We start from the raw sequence: 16,398 nt of genomic DNA, 5'->3' as shown, positions 1-16,398 counted from the left end.
ACACAAGTGTAAAAACCCATTGGGCCTAACACGAGCCTTACTCACCTTACTCACCTTACTCAGAACACCTGTCCACACGCTGCAGTCTGATCAGAAAACCCCCAGCACTGTCAAAAATGTCTTGAGGGGTTTTCTGGTCTGCATATATGTATACTCTCTCTTTTTTAAAAACCTGTGCCATTGTTTTTTGCATTCTCTCTTTTTTTCCATTTTTTCATTTTTTGGCCATGCCGTGTGGGTTGTGGGATCTTAGTTCTCCAACCAGGGCTCAAACCCACACACCCTGCATTGGAAGCATGGTGTCTTAACCACTAGACTGCTGGGAAAGTCCAAAAGGTATACTCTTGAAGGGATCTGAGAACTAGTAGCCTTATTCTATGCCCGAGTTCTAAGCAAATTGAGAAATAAAAGGCATTTGGCCAAAATCACCTATAAAGCCTAGGCTGGAGGATGTGGAAGATGTCTGTGAGCAAGTGGCCCTCCTAGTAGGGACCCCCATCTTCAGACAGACTCACTTGGTCTTGGGCTTTGTTGGGTGGGCAGAGTGGGACTTGTGCTCACCCCTAAAAAGAAAGGGCCTGAATTCAGTTGAGTATTCCCAGTTTATTCTTTCCAATTTTACCAGTCAGATCAGTCACCACCTCCCCTGGAGAAGGGTGAGAAAAAGTCCTGGAGGAAGTCTTCCAACACACAATGACCAGGACAAAAAATCGTAACAAGCCATGACCTCAAAGGAAAATATAAACCCAGAGAAAATTCAGGTTATGGAGAAAACTTGAAAAAAGTAGGCCTCATCTAATTAGTATCATCAGAGAGAGTGATTAAGAAAGAAATGACATCCATAGAACAAAATAGGATGATAAAAGGCCAAACAAAAAGAAAGAATTCTGGGAAATTTAAAAATGATCCAAGTGTGACATTCAGTAGAAGGGTAGAAGGACAGCATCACAGAACATAATACAAAAATCAAAACCAGAGACAGAAATCAGAAGAGAGAGAGGAGACACGACCAACCCGTAAGAATTTCTGAAAGAAAAAACACATCATCAGGGATAATAGAAAAAGTATTTAACAACCGGTTCGGCCCACAGAGTGACCTGTCTGAGTGTCTCACCACCAGCAGCCCAGCCTGGTTCACACTGGGCACCAACCCGGATCAGGATGACATTGACACTGTTAGCGTTTGACCTTTATAATCAGTCTAGAGACGGAGCACAGAAGACCCGGTGTGGCCTCTGAATGTCAGCCTCAACAATGTAAAAATAAAAGTACCGCCTAAAAATTGGGGAAGTGGACACAGCTGGGAAAGACAGGGCAGCGCTTTTGCAGCAGATAAAATAGAACATAGTTTTAACGTGTTGGGACTTGCCAGTTGTTAAGATTCTGCACTTCCACTGCAGGGGCACAGGTTCAATCCCTGATCCCTGGTTGGCAAACTGAGATCCCACAGCCTCGCACAGTGGCAACAAAGAAACAAAATATAAATTTATTACTTATAACACTAGAAGGTTATTTAACATTATATAAAGGTAGCCAGTAGGAGAGATAAAACTATTAGGAAATTTTGAGAGATTGTGTGTGCTTGCTAAGTAGCTTCAGTCATGTCCGACTTTGCGACCCTATGAACTGTAGCCACCGGCCAGGCTCCTCTGTCCATGGGATTCTCCAGGCAAGAATATTGGAGTGAGTTGCTGTGGCCTCCTCCAGGCAATCTTCGCAACCCAGGGATGGAACCTGCCTCTTTATGTCTCCTGCACTGGCGGGTGGGTTCTTTACCACTAGCGCCACCTAGGAAGCCCTTGAGAGAGTCTAAATGCCCTTGAAGTGGTCTTTGTGGGTGTGAAACAAATGGTGAGAATTTTAATTGGTCCCTCTTATTTTAGTATTGAAATGAAGTCCACTTAATTTATCAAGTCATGTTCATGTCCTGATTTTATAACTTGTATCTATCAATAAACATTGTGATACTTGGGGAAAAAAAGAAAAAACTACTAGATGTAGAGAGAAAGGGATGAGGTGTGTTGGTACAAGGGAATCAGATCTTCATCTATCATAGCATTAAGTCCATAGAAATAGTCTAACGTTGATAAAGCAGGAAACAGCTGTATAAGATATACTTGTAGTATCTGTAGAGGATGAACTAGAAACAGGTCACATTGGCTACCTCAAGAAGGAAGCCGGGTAGATGGAGAAGAGGGTTGGGAGGAAGATTTTTCATGCTTTCATGCCTCTTGAATTTTTAAGTTACCCATTCACAAAGTTCAGTTCAGTTCAGTCACTCAGTCGTGTCTGACTCTTTGCGACCCCATGAATCACAGCACACCAGGCCTCTCTGTCCATCACCAACTCCCGGAGTTTACCCAAACCCATGTCCATCGAGTCGGTGATGCCATCCAACCATCTCATCCTCTGTCATCCCCTTCTCCTCCTGCCCCCAATCCTTCCCAGCATTAGGGTCTTTTCCAATGAGTCAACTCTTCGCATGAGGCGGCCAAAGTATTGGAGTTTCAGCTTCAACATCATTCCTTCCAATGAACACCCAGGACTGATCTCCTTTAGGATGGAGTGATTGGATCTCCTTGCAGTCCAAGGGACTCTTAAGAGTCTTCTCCAACACCACAGTTCAAAAGCATCAATTCTTCGGCGCTCAGCTTTCTTCACCGTCCAACTCTCACATCCATACATGACCACTGGAAAAACCATAGCCTTGACTAGACGAACCTTTGTTGGCAAAGTAATGTCTCTGCTTTTAAACACAATTAAAATAGAAAAGGACTAGCAGCGTCAAGATGTGCTTATGCGAGTACAAGGATACTCTTTAGAGTTTCGTTAATTATAGAAAACGTTGGGAAGACACAAATGTCCATCAGTAGGAGACTTGTCATATAAATTGTGGTTCCATCATACACAAAATTTGCAGCTGTTAAAAAGAATGAGACAGCTTGACAAGAATGGATTTGAAGACAGGTGAAAAATAGTAAATAAACAGTGATATTGAATGTTACCATTTATCTTTTTGAAAAAAATCATCCATTCAAGAAACATTTACTGAGTGCTGGGCACTACCTGGGTCTAAGGATTCAGTGGTGAATGTGGCGCTCTCCTCACGGTGCTTACATTTTCTTTACTATTGATGGACTCGGTCTGGAAAGTTACACTAGAAACTGATGACAGTGGTTCCCTCTCAGGTTGGGGCTGGGAGCTGGGGTCGGGAGTGGGAGGAAGACAAACCCGGGCACACATTTTTTCCTTTGGAATGTTGATTTGGGTGAAACATATTCACCATTCAAAAAAAATACAAATGGGACAAGTTATTTTCAAAAAAAGTTAAAGATGTTAGGTGTGATAATGATGTTATGAATATGTCCTTTTCTAAAAAGAGATGCATTATGAGGTATTTAAGGCTGAAATGTCATGAGTTTGTAACATTCTTTAAAATACCTTGGCGAAAAACAAGTAGATGGAGTAAATATAGCACAATGTTAACAACTGTTAAATCTGGGTGATGGGTATATAGGTATTGCTTATATTAGTCTTTTTCTTAGGTTTGAAATTTTTCATAATTATTTTTAATTAAAAAGATTAAAACTGCAAAAATTTAAAGCTGTATATATATGTGTGTGTGTATATGTATATATATATATATACACACGCATACATACAGTAGCTGCATAAGCGTAATAGTCAGAGATAGGGAGTTAATTACCTGAAGAAATAAAAAGAGAAATGGTTAAATAATTTGCTACTGAAGAATGGAACTAAGTAGGAAAGTGGGCTAGAGGACTGTTGCTTTTCCTTATAACCTCTTTTATTTTATTATTTAGGTTTTTAACCCTGTGCATATATTTCTTGCGTAGAAAATCAAAACAGTGAAAACATGCAAAATAAATTATGAACTATAGATCTATCACGTAGGTTGGCTGCCTCCCCAGAGCCCAGTCTCCACCGGAAGCCAAATTGTAATCAGAGTGTTGCTGATGAGCGTGGCCTCAGTGCATGGAGGTGGTTGCATGAACCTGATGACAAGTGTCATGCAGTAGAGCCTGCCAGATAACCCGGCACATGTGTGTGAGGACCAAAGCACCCTTTCCCTGTGGGCCCCTAGCCTCTGAGTGGCCCATCTGATCACTGAGTGACACTTTCTTTCTTTAGATGCTAATACCTTCCAACAGTCACTCAAGGGTGACATTTTGAATCTCCACTTTGCTTTAAAAAATGTTCCCTGGAGGGAATTCTCTGGTGGTCCAGTGATTAGGGCTTCACGCTTCCACTGCAGGGGCATGGGTTCAATTCCCCGTTGGGGAACTAAGACCCCACATGCCTCCTGACACAAGCAAAAAAATAATAATAATTCCTTGGAGAGCTACTTATTTCATTTCCAAGTTCTTGGAAGTCAACCTCAATAGTTGGGAAAAAACGAAAATTTCCTTGTGATGAGAACTCGGGAGTTCCTCTCTCCACAACATGGAATGGCGGTTATTTTTGTGCTATCTGGTGCTCTCTTGTCAAAACATCCTGTGTGCTTTATCCCTGTCCTATGCGAGGCCCATCTCTTCCTCAGCCTTGAGTTCATGACCAAGCAGTTTCCAGGCTCAAGGAAGGAGTGGTGGAGTGGTGGAGGCTCAGGAGAGAAAACTCACCTGATCACATATATTTGATCTTGTTTTTTCCTTCACAACAACCCTGCAGGGGAGGTGTTAATTTTTTGTACCTGAGGAAACTGAGGCTCCAAGAGATCATTTTTCCCTGAGGTCATAGAGCCACAACATGGCAGATGGGTAATCCGAAGCCAGAATCGTCTGGCCTCCAGCCTGTGTTAGATCCCCATACTCTGATCCCTCCCAGGTGGCTGAGAAACTGGAGATGCTGAAGAAACAGTATGATGAGAAGCTGGCACAGAAGGAGGAGCTTCGCAAGAGGTCCGAGGAGATGGAGATGAAGCTGGAGCGTGCTGGGATGCTGGTGTCTGGGCTGGCCGGCGAGAAGGCCCGATGGGAGGAGACAGTGAAGGTGAGGCTAGCTGTGCCCTCTGACTCTCCTCACTATTGCCCACCACTGCCCCCGGCTCCCGGCCCATTTAGGTGGAGGGACAGGAGGGGAAATGATGGCAATGCTTGGGTGTAGGGACACCCAAAAGTGGGGCTTGGGCTTTCTTCCTCTCCCATTTGGTGAGAATAGTAGGAGGAGAGGCTTTTGTGCCAGGAGGGATCTGCCTCCTTGTGTAGGTGGGGCTGGAAAATGCTCACGAGGATCCTGATAAAGCCCACTGGCCTGACTGAAGCCAACCTGGGGCATCTCATCTCTGATCTCAGTGAGCTCCTGGCTTCACAAGAGGGTTAGGCCTTATCACAAGAAACACTGCTGAATTCCCTGGTGGTCCAGTGATTAAGACTCCATGCTTTCACTGCCGAGGGCCTGGGAGCTAAGATCCCACAAGCCATGTGGCACGACCAAAAAAAGAAAGAGAGAAGAAATAAACATTGCTGTTAAAGTTGGGGCACTCAAGGGAGTCCCCTCGTGGTCTAGTGGTTAGGGTTCGGCGCTGTCACTGCCACGACCTGGGTTTGATCCCTGGTCAGGGAATTGAGATTCTGCAAGTCACATGGCACAGCCAAAATATGAAAAAAATAAAAGATGGGGAACTCAAAAGTCGTGAGAATAGGGTAGAGTTCTTGGAGCACAATGATTTAGGAGAGGGAAAGACTCCTGCTGATCTGGACAGTGTCCAGAGGGGAGAGTGCCTTCGGAGTTGTCCATGTGCCTCCAGTACCGGGGCCCAGGAAGACTTACACCTACCTCCCCTGCTCTCCTCCAGGGCCTGGAGGAGGATCTGGGTTACCTGGTGGGAGACTGTCTCCTGGCAGCTGCCTTCCTGTCCTATATGGGGCCCTTCCTGACCAACTACCGGGATGAGATTGTCAACCAAATCTGGATCAGGAAGGTGAGGCAGGGCTCAGGTGTGATGCATGAGCTCCTGGGCTCTGAGATCACAGCCTCTGGGAGTAACAGAGATGTTGGGAAGGTGCAGGAATGCTGGGCTGTGATATCCAGGCTGAAGCTCAGGGCTCCTTCCACCCAGATTTCAGAGCTGCAGGTTCCTTGCTCACCCCGCTTCACCTTCGACAACTTCCTGTCCAATCCTACCAAAGTTCGGGACTGGAACATTCAAGGGCTGCCCTCGGATGCCTTCTCCACTGAGAACGGCATCATTGTCACCCGTGGCAACAGGTGAGGATGCTGCTGGGAGCACAAGGCCGAGCCAAGGCTGAGCCTATCTTCTGACTCACACTTCCTCCTTCAGGTGGGCACTGATGATCGATCCGCAGGCCCAGGCCCTGAAATGGATCAAGAACATGGAAGGAAAGCAGGTACAGGGCTGGGATTGGGGGAGGGCTGATTCGTCCCCTTAGATTCTCTTCCCAAGTCTGACTCTTTCTGGTCCTACCCTTTGGCCATTACCGATCTTCTATCCCTCAGCATTTCTTCCATGGTTTTCCTTGCTTTCCAGGGCCTACAGATCATCGACCTGCAGATGAGCGATTACCTCCGAATCCTAGAAAACGCCATCCAGTTTGGATATCCAGTTCTGCTCCAGAACGTGCAGGAATATCTGGATCCCACACTCAATCCTGTGCTCAACAAATCTGTAGCTCGAATTGGTCAGGGCCCAGGCTTATGGTGGGGTTGGGCTGAGACCAGCCAGGTCGGACCCATGGCGTGAAAGCACTGGGTCTTTGGCTGTGTCTCCTACTACCCTGTCCTTGTATTCACACAGACCTGGGTTGGGGCCGTAGGCAGGCTGAGTCCCTGCTACTGGATTTCAGTTGGGGAACAATGGGTCAGCCCACACTTGGTCATGTGGAGTCCCTGCCCTTGACCCTCCTGTCAGTGCAGGTGGTCGGTTGCTGATGCGCATTGGAGATAAGGAGGTGGAATACAATCCCAACTTCCGTTTCTACATCACCACCAAGCTCTCCAACCCCCACTACAGCCCAGAGACTTCAGCCAAGACCACCATTGTCAACTTCGCTGTTAAAGAACAGGTGGGTGGGGGCTGATGCCTAGACTGAACCAGGGTGAATCCAGAGGGCTGTAGAGTCCGGCAGGACTGAGAAAAGGCTGAAATTGTGTCAGGCAGCTGGGGATGCGGGGCTTGAGAAATGTAAAGGGATGTAGAGGGTAAAGATCACCAGAGTGGGATTCTCACCACCGGTCCTGGCGATCTCAGGGCCTGGAGGCCCAGCTGCTGGGCATTGTGGTCCGGAAGGAGCGGCCCGAGCTGGAGGAGCAGAAGGACTCGCTGGTCATCAATATCGCCGCTGGCAAGAGGAAGCTCAAGGAGCTGGAGGACGAGATCCTTCGGTGAGACCCTGCCTCCCCCAGCCCACAGCCCGCGGGTCTGCTCGCAGGCCTGACTACAGTCCCGGGGGGCTGATGAAGGGTCGCCCCTCCCCTGCTCCCGGCCGGGCGCAGCACCCGCTGAAGCCCCTTCATCCACGCGCCTCTTGGCTTTTCTCCAGGCTGCTGAACGAGGCCACGGGCTCCCTGCTAGACGACGTGCAGCTGGTGAACACCCTGCGAACCTCCAAGATAACTGCCACCGAGGTAACCGAACAGCTGGAGACCAGCGAAACTACGGAGATCAACATCGACCTGGCCCGAGAGGTGAATCGCAGCGCCCTCTGGCCCCGCCCCCTCTCCGAGCCCCCGCCCCTCCGACCCTGACTCCGCCCCCTCCACAGGCTTACCGCCCGTGTGCCCAGCGGGCCTCTGTGCTGTTCTTCGTGCTCAACGATATGGGCCGCATCGACCCCATGTACCAGTTCTCCCTGGACGCCTACATCAGCCTCTTTATCCTCAGCATCGACAAGAGCCATCGCAGCAACAAGCTGGAGGACCGCATCGACTACCTGAACGAGTACCACACCTACGCCGTCTACAGGTCTGGGCGCCTCCCCGCGCGCGCCCGGTGTGAGGCCCAGTGGCTCTGTGCCCACCAACCCCTCTGGTTACTTGTGCTTTGGAACTGCCCCTGCCACCGCCCCTGGTCCCCTGCTCTTCACCATACACCTTCCTTGGACAGTGTCTACTCTCTGGCTGACCATCACCCAGGGGCTGACCAGTCCCAGTCTGTGTCTCCCTTGAGCATCAGCCTTGTGTGGAGGACCTTCCCCTGTGCCAGCACTTCTCAAAAGGTTAATGTGTCCACGACGCAGGTTAATGTAGACTCCGACTCAATAGGTCTGGGCTGGGACCTGAGAGCCTGCATTTCTAACAAGCTCCCAGGTGAAGCTGCTGCTCCTGGTCTGTGGCTCCCACTTTGAGTAGTGAGGTTCCTGACCCCCTGCCTGGACATCCCACAGACCCCTCAAGGTCAGCCTGTTTCACGTCCAGCTTGTTGTCTCCTCATTATTCAGGGGCTGCACCCCTGAGTGCCACCAACAGCTACCTCCCAAGCACCTGAACTGGGAGAGATTCCTGACTCTTCACTGTCCCTCACCTCTCAGATCAGTCCACAGGTTTTGCTCATGGTTCTTCCTGCACACTGTTCCCCTATCCCACCCAGGTCTCTCCACTGCCGTGACTCACTTCAATTGAGGCCGCCGTGATCTTTCTTTCTAAATTCCCCCACGGGTTCCCAACAGGTTCTTCTGTCTCCAGCTCTGTCCCTCTCCAATTTGTCCTGCAGTCAGCAACGTGAGCCTTTCAAACACACGAATCTGGCTGTGCCACCCCAGCCCCAGCTTCCATTCTGTGGTGGTGGTTTTGTGTCCAATAGCCATAAAGTCCTCCATACCTTGGCTGCCACCTGCCGCCCAGCCTCACCTTCCCCCTCCTTACACTGGACCCTGAGCATCGCTGACACCCTGCACACCATGGTTTTCTCACCCCCACTGCCTCCTTGGCCTGTATCTGAGCTCTCCCTGGCGTCCTCCCCTCTCCTCTCTGCCACATCACGGTAACTCTGCTGCACCTCCGGCTCCGCTCCAGGTAGGGGGAGTGCTGCCACTCTTGTATAGGACTCATCTTGTCACACGGGAACCTCTCGTGTCGTCTCACATGGTCTCTCACTTGTCCTCCCCACTCTAACTTCCTCCAGGACAGCAGGACAGAGACTGTATTTGTTCACCTTTGTGTCTTCAGGACCTGGCAGAGTACCTGGCACATAGCCGGGGTCCAGTCAGTGTTCAGGAAATTCTGGGAGAATCACATCCTCTCTCTAGAGCCCTGAAGGCTAGGCTGTTTACAGGTTTGGATTAGAGGTTGATGAAGGCCCTCCCTATAGGCAGGGCTCTGTGACTGTTGGGTCTTCACTCACTCGATGCTGAGTATCCTGCCCCCCACACCCCCACCCCCTGTCCCCTCCCAGGTACACCTGCCGCACGCTTTTCGAGCGCCACAAACTGCTATTCAGTTTTCAGATGTGTGCCAAAATCCTGGAGACTTCTGGGAAACTCAACATGGATGAATACAACTTCTTTCTACGCGGGGGTGTGGTGAGTTGGGTAGAGAGTCTATCTGAGTGTGGGGTGGACAAGGTCAGGAGTGGACCCCGGATCCAGAGGGTAAGCCCAGGATCCAGCAAGTGAGCAGAGGAAAGCTGGCAGGAGTAGGTGTACGACAAGCTCCCAGGGGGCGTGGGGAGTGGCTTGCCCGCATTACAGGTGGGGATTTGAGCCCTTTCCCTGTGACCCACTGATTGGCATGACCTGGCCACTCTTTCACTGTCTCTCAGGCCACTCCTTCCCCATCTTGAATTACACGGTCACTGTTACACTCTCTCCCTTCCAAACATCCTCAGCCCCTTTGCCTCCTCCCCATTCCAGCTGCACAGGCTTCCCACTGTCGCAGGCATGTCCCATCCCAGGGCCTTCACACCAGCTGTTCCTTCTGCCAGAAAATTGTTCCCCCAGGTGTACACTGTGCCCTCCCTCTCCTCCTTTAAGGCTTGATTCAAATCTCACTTCACTGAGATTTCCTTGACTGTCTTAATATTTCCAGCTACCCTTAAGCACTTCCAGTCTCCCTTAATCTTGCTCAACTTATTCTCTTTTTCCATGGCACTGCCATCTTTAACCCACTAGATAATTATTTGTTGTGTTTTTGGTTCATTATCTGCTGTCCCATGTGGGAAAATAAGCTCCTCAAGGGCAGAGATATTTGTTCTATTCAGTGGTGTCTCGAGTGCTTAAAACATAATTGGTGAACAATAAATATTTGTTAAATTAATAAGTGACAGAGAACAGATTATCCTTCTCTTGCAGCTGCAATTGCCATCATTCAGGTAGGAGGCAGTATTGCCAGGAAACCACCAGAGGGCGCCCGCTTCCTAACTTTGGACTGTGCCATCACCCACATGGTGGCTCAGAGACACAGGCTCCCCCTTTCCTTCCATTTATTTCCCCAATAAAGGTGGATTCCAGTCCATCTCAGATTCCTGCATTAATTTCTTCATTTTGTTTCATGAAATACTCATCTTGGCTTTTTCACCTTGAAAAAAAATTAAAAACTCTTTCTTTTGGGATATTCTGAGTCAATGCTTTTCTCCTCTCTCGTCCCCCTGCCCCAGGTCTTGGATCGTGAGGGCCAAATGGATAACCCTTGTACCACCTGGCTCGCAGATGCCTACTGGGATAACATCACAGAGCTGGACAAACTGACCAACTTCCATGGGCTCATGAACTCCTTTGAGCAGTATCCTCGGGACTGGCACCTGTGGTACACCAATGCCACCCCCGAGAGGGCCATGCTGCCAGGTGCCTGGTGCCAGGCCTCCCTCTCCTTTCTCTTCCCTCCTTCAGCCACACACCTGCTCTTTCCTCTAATTCCTCCCCTGTCTCTCCCAAGTTCCCTCAGCGCATCTGCCCCCTGGCCCAGCATCTCTGCAGGCGCCTCTTTGTTCAGATTCCCTGCTCCTCCAGGCTCGCTAACCCTAACCTTAATCTTGTCCCCAGGTGAGTGGGAAAATGCCTGCAATGAAATGCAACGAATGCTGATTGTTCGCTCCCTGCGCCAGGACCGTGTGGCCTTCTGTGTAACTTCTTTCATCGTCTCCAACCTTGGCTCCCGCTTCATTGAGCCGCCTGTGCTAAACATGAAGTTGGTCAGTGGCTCTTTTGCTTTCCCACCTGCTTCTCCCTGTCCCAGTCTGCTACCCGCACTTCCTCAGTCTCTCCCAAGACCTCACCTGGCCTTCTGCCTAAGGTCACGCCCTGTGCTGCTGGCAGGTGATGGAGGACTCAGCCCCACGGACGCCACTGGTGTTCATCCTGTCTCCTGGTGTGGACCCCACCAGTGCCTTGCTCCAGCTTGCTGAGCATACAGGCATGGCCCAGCGCTTCCATGCCCTGTCTCTGGGCCAGGGCCAGGCCCCCATCGCGGCTCGGCTGCTCCGAGAGGGTGTGGTTCAGGGTCAGTGTCTACCTGGTTCTTCTGCCCCCAACCATGGCCCGGGCCTGACTGTCCACCAGCTCCCACCTGTCACCCTGCTGTCACTGCAGCTCCCGCTCCTCCAGAAGGCCTTGGGGGTTGGCACCTGAGCACTTGGATCCCCCCGTAAACTACCCCCAACCAGAGGAACAGTGGGGGGACAGACGGGGCATAGGGGGTGTTTCCCACCACATCAGCACCTCCTCGCAGGACACTGGGTGTTCCTCGCCAACTGCCACCTGTCGCTGTCCTGGATGCCGAACCTGGATAAACTGGTGGAGCAGCTGCAGGTGGAGGATCCGCATCCTTCCTTCCGCCTCTGGCTCAGCTCCAGCCCCCACCCAGACTTCCCCATCTCCATCTTGCAGGCCAGCATCAAGATGACCACAGAGCCACCAAAGGTATGGGCAACTGTAGACAGCCAGCAATGACCATGCCAGCGGGCCTACCTGTCCTCCTCCTGGCCTCAGAGAGAGGGTTTAACCTTAACAAGGTTAAACAAGGCTTAACAAGGCTGCTTTTTTGAGTCTACTGTCCTCTAAAAAATTCCACCTCTGTGTGCCAAAGTCTTAGAACATAATAGTAATAGCTAACTTTTTTTGAGTGTTATTACATGCCAGACATTGTTCTAAATGCTTACGTTTATTAATCCATTTAACATACACACACACATGCCTATCAGGTACTATCAGCCCCATTTTACAGGTAGGAAACTGAGGCAAAAGAAGAGTATATAACTAGTGTGTGGACCTGTCAGCCCCTTCCTCCTCCAGACACTTCCTTACATTCTCTCCCTACTATCACTTCCTGGCCTTTCTCCTTCCCTCCAGCTCTACTGAAATTTTTATCTCCAGTATTACGAGGTCACCTTGGAATGCAATCATACCAATCTTTTAAAATCTGATCATGTCACTACATCCTGCCCATTTACCTCTGCTTAAACTATTTTAGTAGCTTCTCATTGCTTTTAATCAAGTTCAAAACCCTATTCACATGGCCTGTGTGCTCCTGCGAGCACCTCTCCTGCTTTGTCGCAACTTTCCCCTTCACTTTCTTTAACTACACTATCAGCTTTTAAAATTGCTTGGCTGTTCTTCCTCGACAGACTCTGTGTTCTCCAGCCTGGTGCTTTTTCATGCACTGTCCTCCCTATTTTCCTCCCCACCCTTCTCAGGAATCCTCTTCACTGTTCCCTCCGACCTTCCGACCTTCCCCTGCAAGAACTTTACACCTGTTAGTGTGATTCTGGTTAATACCTGACTTCTCTAGACTGTAAGCTCAAGAGGGCAGAGACCATGTCTTTTTCTCCTCCCTCACCATTTTGCTCATCCTGTGACTAATACAGGGACCTGTTTGTAGTAGGTGCTTAATAAACGAGGACCGACCAGATGCACAGGCATGCAGATGTCTTTCATCATTAAATCCTTCTTTGGCCACCTTGGGGAGGCTGGCACAGTTGACTATCCCCTCAGTTTCCCTGACACACTCCTGGTCCCCCTTCTGTTTCTTGCGACATCATCGATTACTTCTGTGTTTCTTTCTCCTCCTGTCCTGTCCTCATTCTACATTTCCTCCCTTCACAAGTTGATGGAGAAACTGTCCTCTTCCTGATTTCAACCCCAATCCCCATCTCTGGCTCCATTACTGAACTCAGTGCCAGGTGTGAATTCCATCTGGTTACAAAGTACTTCTTCTTGGCACTCCAGCACCATAAATTAGGAGCTCTCAAAACAAGTCTTCAGCTCCTGCACGCAGATTATCTCCTCGGCCCATTTTTGTTAATCAGTCAGTTCAGTTGCTCAGTTCAGTCACTCAGTCAGTTCAGTTGCTCAGTCCACATGAACCCATGGACTGCAGCACGCCAGGCTTCCCTGTCCATCACCAACTCCTGGAGCTTACTCACACTCATGTCCATCGCGTCGGTGATGCCATCCAACTATCTCATCCTCTGTCATCTCCTTTCCCTCCCGCCTTCAATCTTTCCCAGCATCAGAGTTTTTTCCAATGAGTTGGTTCTTCGCATCAGGTGGCCAACGTATTGGAGTTTCAACTTCAGCATCAATCCTTCCAATAAATATTCAGGACTGATTTCCTTTAGGATTGACTGGTTGGATCTCCTTGCAATCCAAGGGACTCTCAAGAGTCTTCTCCAACACCACAGTTCAAAAGCATCAGTTCTTCAGTGCTCAGCTTTCTTTATAGTCCAACTCTCACATCCATACATGACTACTGGAAAAACCATAGCTTTGACTAGATGGATCTTTGTTGGCAAAGTAATGTCTCTGCTTTTTAATAGGCTGTCTAGGTTTGTTATAGCTTTTATTCCAAGGAGCAAGCATCTTTTAATTTCATGGCTGCATTCACCATCTGCAGTGATTTTGGAGCCCCCCAAAATAAAGTCTCTTACTGTTTCCATTGTTTACCCATCTATTTGCCATGAAGTGATGGGACCAGATGTCATGATTTTAGTTTTCTGAATGTTGAGTTTTAAGCCAACTTTTTCACTCTCCTCTTTCACTTTCATCAAGAGGTTGTTTAGTTCTTCTTCGCTTTCTGCCATAAGGGTGGTGTCATCTGTGTATCTGAGGTTATTGATCTTTCTCCTGGGAATCTTGATTCCAGCTTGTGCTTTATCCAGCCTAGCATTTTACATGATGTACTCTGCATATAAGTTAAATAAGCAGGGTGACAATATACAGCCTTGATGTACTCCTTTCCCGATTTGGAACCAGTCTGTTGTTCCATGTTGTTAATGGCACCACTAATTTTTAAAAATCTATGTTTAAAGTTGATTTTTATTTACCTTTATTTTCTTCGGTCAATAGAAGTATTCTGTCTTCCCGTTAAAAAGATGTCAAACAGTTCAATATGTGTTGTCAAAGAGACGCAACCCTTTTTTAATTCGTTTCATAAGAGCCTTTCTTATTGCCTTCTAAGAGAGGCATGTGCCTTGTAGCCAGAGGGCCCTCTGTTGGCTGAACCCCACCCTCTGTGATAGGTAGAGGTGTGTTGGCCTTGAGGTAGGTGCTGTTTAGGTGGGTTTAATAAGCAGTAAGCATGGAGGCAATGATGCATGGGAGCAAATCCCAGGAGGAAAGAGGAACCAGACAGGATGGCTCTGCAGTGGGTGGGTCACCAGGGGAGGGAGTCCTGTTGGAGGTCAGCCCAGAAGAACTGTCCATGAAAGGCTGCCTGCTGGTGATGCAGAACCTTCCTGCAATCCACCAAACCTTCTGAGAAAGGACATTCAGGTGTGCTTGGTGCAACCAAATTCCTTTTAGAAGCTGACAAAGAGACCAATATTTAAACAATTTTTTTGAAAATAACTTTAAACTTACAGAAAAGTTGTAAGAATAATAGTACAGAGAACCCCTTATATGTTACCCAGATCCATCTGTAGTTAACATTTTGTCCCACTTGCCTTATCATTTGATCTCTGTTTTTCTCTGTCTCCACTCACACTTCTTCTGAAACATTTGAGAGTAAATTGTATATCCTGGCCCTTTACTGCCACATACTGTAGTGTATTTCAGTGGAAAGGACTCCCTCCTAAGAATCAGGATGTTCTCTTATATAACTGCAACACGGTTGCTGACTTCAATAAATTGATACAGTATTTTAATCTAAATATATTATGTGTTCCCATTTTGTTAAGTGTTGCAGTCATCATATACATATACAGATGGGTTTCTAGGCCCTTTATGCTGTTCATTGATCAAGTTGTTTATCCTGGGGTCAATATACACTGTGTTAATTACTCTCTAGCTCTATAATAATTCTTGATGGCTGGGGAAGGCAAATCCTCCTACCTTATTCTTCTCTAGGCTATTCCTGATCTTTTCTTCTCTAACATAAATTTTGGAATTAGCTTGTCAAGTTTCACCAAAAAAGTCTATTGATCAATTTGGGGGAAATCAACATCTTTAGGATATTGAGCTTCTCAATCCATGAGTACAGTAGGTCTCTCCATTTATTCTTTCTTTTAATAAAATTTTGTAAATTTTCTAAAGATATATACATTTATATTAGATTTATTCCTCAGTGCTTTACATGACTTGATGATATTATAAATGATAGTTTTTAAAATCAGATTTTCTTTTTGTTCCTGGTCTATCCAATGTTCTTACTTCCGTTTTCTCCCTGCTCCCTTCTGTCCATCATGATGAATCTCCTTAGAACACTGTTTCAATGTATCACTGTCCTATTCAAGAGAGGAGTGGCTCCAGGGTTCCTGGTGAATCAGATCCAGTCAGCTCAAACTGCCCTTCTTACTGTATCGCCATCTGCTCACAGTCCTTCTTACCCTATCTGAGCGCTTGCACTTGATTTCAGTTAGACTCCTCTTCTCACTTTATCTCCACTTCGTGCCTTTATTCCTTCAGTTCTTCCCATCTCTGGACAGCCAAGGCCCTCCTCTCAGCCTCGTTACATCCTTCCTATTTGTAAGACTTAGCCAAACCCCAACCTGCTCATGATGCCTGATAAATCCAGTCATATAGTTCATTCCTCTTTGATGATATGTCACTATATACTGACTCTTTGCACAAAATTGTGTTCATTTCTTATTAATTTGGCCATGTTGGGTCTTAGCTGTGTCACACAGGATCTTATATTGTGGCACGTGGATTCAGTAGTGATGGTGCAAGGGCTTAGTTGCTTGGCGGCATGTGGGATCTTAGTTCCCTCACTGGGATCACACCCACATCCCCTGCATTGCAAGGCAGATTCTCAACCAGTGGACCACGAAGGAAGTTCCCATGTTTATGTTTTTGTTCATATTTTCTGGCACTCACAAATTGAGTTGGCCTACCCACCACTGAGAATATCACGGTTGAGGGGATCAAGGAGTGGGGGTGGAGACAGCAAGGCAGGGCTGCCACAAGTCCATACAGTGCCCGTGTGTGAAGAGAAAGACAGCAAGCCTTGTGAATGAGTGCATGTCTTGGCATGCAGCTCAAGGGCTGGATT

General features: G+C 48.0%; 1 protein-coding gene across 2 annotated transcripts in view; it reads left to right on the top strand.

Moving 5' to 3' along the window:
- Positions 1–16,398, top strand: part of DNAH2 (dynein axonemal heavy chain 2) — a 101,874-nt gene that overhangs the window by 82,247 nt on the left and 3,229 nt on the right. For both annotated transcript variants that reach the window (XM_081578522.1, XM_081578523.1), the window contains 14 exons: positions 4,846–5,010; positions 5,816–5,941; positions 6,080–6,228; positions 6,302–6,368; positions 6,509–6,659; positions 6,895–7,043; positions 7,229–7,362; positions 7,521–7,665; positions 7,743–7,942; positions 9,371–9,497; positions 10,571–10,757; positions 10,956–11,104; positions 11,229–11,412; positions 11,641–11,831. In XM_081578522.1, the coding sequence (XP_081434648.1) occupies positions 4,846–5,010; positions 5,816–5,941; positions 6,080–6,228; positions 6,302–6,368; positions 6,509–6,659; positions 6,895–7,043; positions 7,229–7,362; positions 7,521–7,665; positions 7,743–7,942; positions 9,371–9,497; positions 10,571–10,757; positions 10,956–11,104; positions 11,229–11,412; positions 11,641–11,831 (2,124 nt within the window). The remainder of the gene's footprint in view (positions 1–4,845; positions 5,011–5,815; positions 5,942–6,079; positions 6,229–6,301; positions 6,369–6,508; positions 6,660–6,894; positions 7,044–7,228; positions 7,363–7,520; positions 7,666–7,742; positions 7,943–9,370; positions 9,498–10,570; positions 10,758–10,955; positions 11,105–11,228; positions 11,413–11,640; positions 11,832–16,398) is intronic.

Source organism: Giraffa tippelskirchi, chromosome 3, assembly GCF_054371585.1.
Source record: "Giraffa tippelskirchi isolate mGirTip1 chromosome 3, T2T-mGirTip1v1.2.pri, whole genome shotgun sequence".
Classification (NCBI taxonomy): Eukaryota; Metazoa; Chordata; class Mammalia; order Artiodactyla; family Giraffidae; genus Giraffa; species Giraffa tippelskirchi.
This window is presented reverse-complemented; position numbering and strand designations above follow the sequence as displayed.